General features: G+C 36.4%; 1 protein-coding gene across 1 annotated transcript; it reads right to left on the bottom strand.

The window, feature by feature from the left end:
• Positions 1 to 590: 590 nt before the first annotated feature.
• Positions 591 to 3,435, bottom strand: LOC115455757 (tctex1 domain-containing protein 2). Its single transcript, XM_030184442.2, has 3 exons — positions 3,116 to 3,435; positions 2,611 to 2,763; positions 591 to 1,080 (listed from the first exon to the last, which is right to left on the bottom strand). The coding sequence occupies exons 1-3, from the start codon at positions 3,290 to 3,292 to the stop codon at positions 844 to 846; spliced, it is 567 nt and encodes a 188-aa protein (XP_030040302.1). The 5' UTR covers positions 3,293 to 3,435; the 3' UTR covers positions 591 to 843.
• Positions 3,436 to 4,380: the final 945 nt, after the last annotated feature.

Raw genomic sequence — 4,380 nt, 5'->3', positions numbered from 1 at the left:
AGCCTGGTTATCTAATCGAAAACTTTCACGCTAACGTTACCCGCTTCCTTTGACTTCGAATAACAAGAGAATTTACTTATCACAGACAATCCATGTGTACTCAGTCGACAAACTGGCTTACCTTAGACATTTCACTCTTTAAATGTCATTTGTTCATCCCGCACTCCGCACCGCCTCACAAAGGGAAGCATAATCTCCATATCTAGATTGTCAAAGCTACGTCGCAAGCATTCGTTAGGTAAACTGACTTATGGAGGCATTATAGACAACGGAATAATGAATTTGGATTTCTTTATGTTTAGTAATTGGATCGTTTTTTTTTTCATGATAATTAGTCGAAAGCTTAGAAACAAGGTTAGAAAAATAGGATATGTGACACTACTATTTCCAAAATGGCAATAGACCCACCCCCTATACAAAGGGTCTAACATAGCTGACGAAATGTGTGTATGTTGCACCTCTAACTACCCCTGAAAAGGAATATTAGTGTGATGTGAATATATATGTATATCTTTTTCTATTTCATTCAGCTAATAGTAAGTAAACAAGCCATTATTTGGAAAATATTTTACAAATTAAAAGGTCAAAACTTTATTCATATACATTGTTCCACACTCAAGTTATTAAAATAAAATACATGATTAATACTAACACAGAATAATACAAATAAGACTACAATAAAGACAAAAAAATATGAGACAGAAACTTGCTGAACACCTTCATGAACATCTTGGTCTGTTCAGTGCCAAAAATTACAACTAATTAAAAAGAAATTCCATCAACCATAGTTAATACCGACCGAAAATTATCTACGGAAAATCATTCTTTCTCGGTCGCATTCATTCAATCAAGATAAACACCGAAAGTAGTAACCTGGATGAAACAAGTGTTCTCTTCTCTCTGAACATCGACGTAGGCGTCTCTCTCGAAATCCCAAAGGAAGCTAATAGCGTTGTTGTAGCTTTGCGCTCGCTTCTGACCGATGGTGACCACAGTGATCACCCTGTATCTGTTGAACGCCATTAACTTCACTTTACGCATCAGTTCCCCGGCCAAACGCAGTGCTATTGCTGGTGACTCCTGTGTAGATATGTTATCCTGGTCAATATTACATTTTAATACAAAGCTGGCCCTGTAAATAGTATATAGGGTGTCCTAGAAAATATTGACAAACGGAGGTCCAAAGATAGAGCATCCCTTGGGGTATCAGAATCACTCCCATGTATGTTTCATTTGACACTATTTTCTGGGACACTCTGTGTACTATTACTAGGATGGATCTAATCTTCAACTGAATATGTTACCCTAGTAGATGGATATCTAGTTTTAGGTACCAACATCGTACAGAAACGACTGTTAATTGGCAGTTTTGTTCATGAATTTATTATGGCTGGTAGGATTGCCAGAGACTTATAACCTGTAATTAAAAAATACAAAGATCTAGAATTGTAAGTGTGAGTATTGATAGTAATACTTGTGGTAGCTTTTTTGTTTACCAGCCTTTTGCCATAGATAAAACGTTATAATTATACAAAATATTTGCGATAAATAATTATGTCTTTATTACATGATAACTTAATTAAATTGTGTTCCAATCAGATTAAAAGCAACATGACTATGAGCACGAGTAGCGCAACTATCGTTGAGCTGTCTCGACAAATAGAAGATACTTAAATTATAAGCTAATAACGTCTCTAAAGATTTAAATATTCCGCCATTAACTTAGCAGTGTCTGGAAAAAGCTAATAATTTTAAGTTGAGCACCTGCATTTCAGATTAAACTAATTTGTACACTATGCAAATAGATATAAGAATGAATACAAAAACATCGTGGTTCTTATGTGCACCTAGCGTAATGAAATACAATGATCGCGTACTTGTCTATGTATATGCTTTGTTCTATCACTAACTATGTAAGATATTTTGTAAGTAATTCAGCTATTTTGTGCCCGTTTTGTCTACAGGTTAATAGTCGAAACATTATTTAACAGACAAGTGCAAAAGGTGACTTACTTTACTTCATTCCTAGATTCTTCTAAAGCAGTCACGATTCTTTTGACCTTTTATTGCTTACCATCAGCTACCTAACTTGGCTGTTTCTCGCCCAATTATTACATACAAATCTTATATACGTAAGCAACGATAATAAACTTTGCCTTATTACAATCAACCGAATATAGCTGACGACATCTGGGTGTGTGTGTGTGTTTTTTAATGACGAGACGAGTTTACCGTTCTCCTGGTGGTAAGCGATACAACCACCCATATACAGTAGAAACACGATCCAACACCTTGAATAACAAAGTATTGTTTGGTATTCCACTGCGCTCGCCATCCCAAGATATGAGATTTTACGTCTTATCATGTCCAGTACTTGCTACAATGTACTTAAAACCGGAACATATCAGTGATTACACACTACTGCTTTGCAGTAGTACCTACCCATGTGGACCCTCACATAATACGCGAGACCACTACCAGTAAACACCTCTGTCTACCACTGAAAAGGCTAAAGGCCCTGATGCTATATAGTATATATAAGTGAGAAACATTCGCAAACCACGTATACATTACCATAGTTAGTTATGTATCTATTGGAGGCCTTTGTACCTGAGCGTTGTATTTATGCCCAGTGAAATGTTCGTCGAGCAGTTCATTGGTGGCCTTTGTAACGGACGGCACGTGGAAACGTTCATCCGGATGCGGATTCAATTGGTAAGTATTTAAGTAAAGCAATGGGGGCCGCTTGAACTCTATCGCGAGCTGCAAAAATGACCTTTTTCGATGACTTTCTAATCTTATGTCATGCTTATAGAAAATAAGTACGAGTGCCATATTTTATTATATTGCAGAAATTATATTTGAAATATATCTTAGAGGGATTGAATACCTTTGCTTAGCCCATACAGACAAAATAATGTGTCTATTAAAGTAATTATAACTCAATGCTCTACAATAGTAGGTACTTTTTTAATGTTCCATACTTGCCACCAGTTACAAAAATTCTTTGCTACTGACTTATACTTTCGTATAAACACTTAGGATAGTCTTTCGATTTTTGGAATTTCATTGGAAAAAAGACTTTATTATTAAGATTAATTAGATTGAAAGTTACCGTTGAGGCTTTCTCGATTGGTCGTAAACCGGCAACACTGCTGAATCCATACGATGCTCTTCTGACCCTCATTCTGCTCATGGACTTCAGACCCATGGCAGCCATGGATCGAGTCTTCGAGTGGCTTTTGACGGCCATCATCGATACTTTACTCTTTTTTGCGTCAACGTCACCCATTTTTAGTAAATATACCTATATTAGGAAATGATATTGTTATAAAATTAATCTGTGGGTAGAATAATGTTTAGTTCAACTGGATTTTGACAAACAAATAGCGTGCTGTCACTTTAAAATATACATCTGTCATGTTGAAAGAGCATTACAATCATTGTTCTGAGTCTGAGGTTCTGAGGTTATAATACTACGGAAAGTCATGATACTAGGAGGTGCTTAATGTTTTTTTTAATAGTTAAAGAAGTTTTGCTTGTGGTAAGATATAATTTATATCCGCCCAGGTAGCGACCACCGTACACAAAGTATTAAAACCCGCCATAGTGGCTCAAGTAAGTGTGTTGCATTCCGGGATCAGCCTGTGTATATCCGGTTCCAATAGGCCGGCATAACTATGTCGACTACCGAGGGGTAATCATCTCTCATCAGTCGACTAGTCTCGACATTCTATTAGACCCCGCACCACTTACCAACTGATACAGTGGAGTCAATTTGCCTCGCCCGCATAGAAAAAATGATTGAAGATCTGGGGTCCCCGTACATATACCATTTTCACAAACAACATTATAAGAACGTACAGTGCGCCCGAATGTATAGTGTAGGCAGTTGTATAGTTTTCGTTGGCTTCGTTTAGCTTTGTTTCTTTGACAGTTAACTAAAGTAAAGTTGTATCATAGTTACGTAATTTGCTAATTCCAATGACAGTGCCTCTTCTTCTAGTCTTATTATCATAGCTCTGAGCCGTACATATATAACTTACTTATCTTAGCATAGTTTAAACCCCGGATTTAGATGCTTGCTGAGCACGGACGAATAGACAAATACGAGTGTGTAAAAGCTTATTCGTGTGTATGAATTATTCACCAAGTAATTTGCTAATAGGCGAAATTAGGTATAATGAGAAATCATTATACCTAATTTCGAATAATTATCAATAAGAAATTATGTTTACGCGAATGTCTGCCCCGTGACAATGAAGGCTGCACTCTACGAAACCTCGGGAGTAAAAATCAAACAAATTTATCTCGACCAACTTATTAAATATAATATTTATATCTATGTAAACGTTTGTGAATCGATGGCTTTAGAAATTG

Source organism: Manduca sexta, chromosome 17 (assembly GCF_014839805.1).
Source record: "Manduca sexta isolate Smith_Timp_Sample1 chromosome 17, JHU_Msex_v1.0, whole genome shotgun sequence".
Taxonomy (NCBI): domain Eukaryota; kingdom Metazoa; phylum Arthropoda; class Insecta; order Lepidoptera; family Sphingidae; genus Manduca; species Manduca sexta.
This window is presented reverse-complemented; position numbering and strand designations above follow the sequence as displayed.

What these genes read in the sequence shown, in the direction of transcription:
- LOC115455757 (XM_030184442.2), bottom strand. Translation starts at nt 3,292, where the DNA reads ATGGGTGACGTTGACGCAAAAAAGAGTAAAGTATCGATGATGGCCGTC. An exon ending in CAATCGAGAAAGCCTCAACG is followed by an intron (nt 2,764 to 3,115) that starts GTAACTTTCAAT and finishes TCATTTTTGCAG; the next exon opens with CTCGCGATAGAGTTCAAGCG. An exon ending in GGCATAAATACAACGCTCAG is followed by an intron (nt 1,081 to 2,610) that starts GTACAAAGGCCT and finishes ATATCTACACAG; the next exon opens with GAGTCACCAGCAATAGCACT.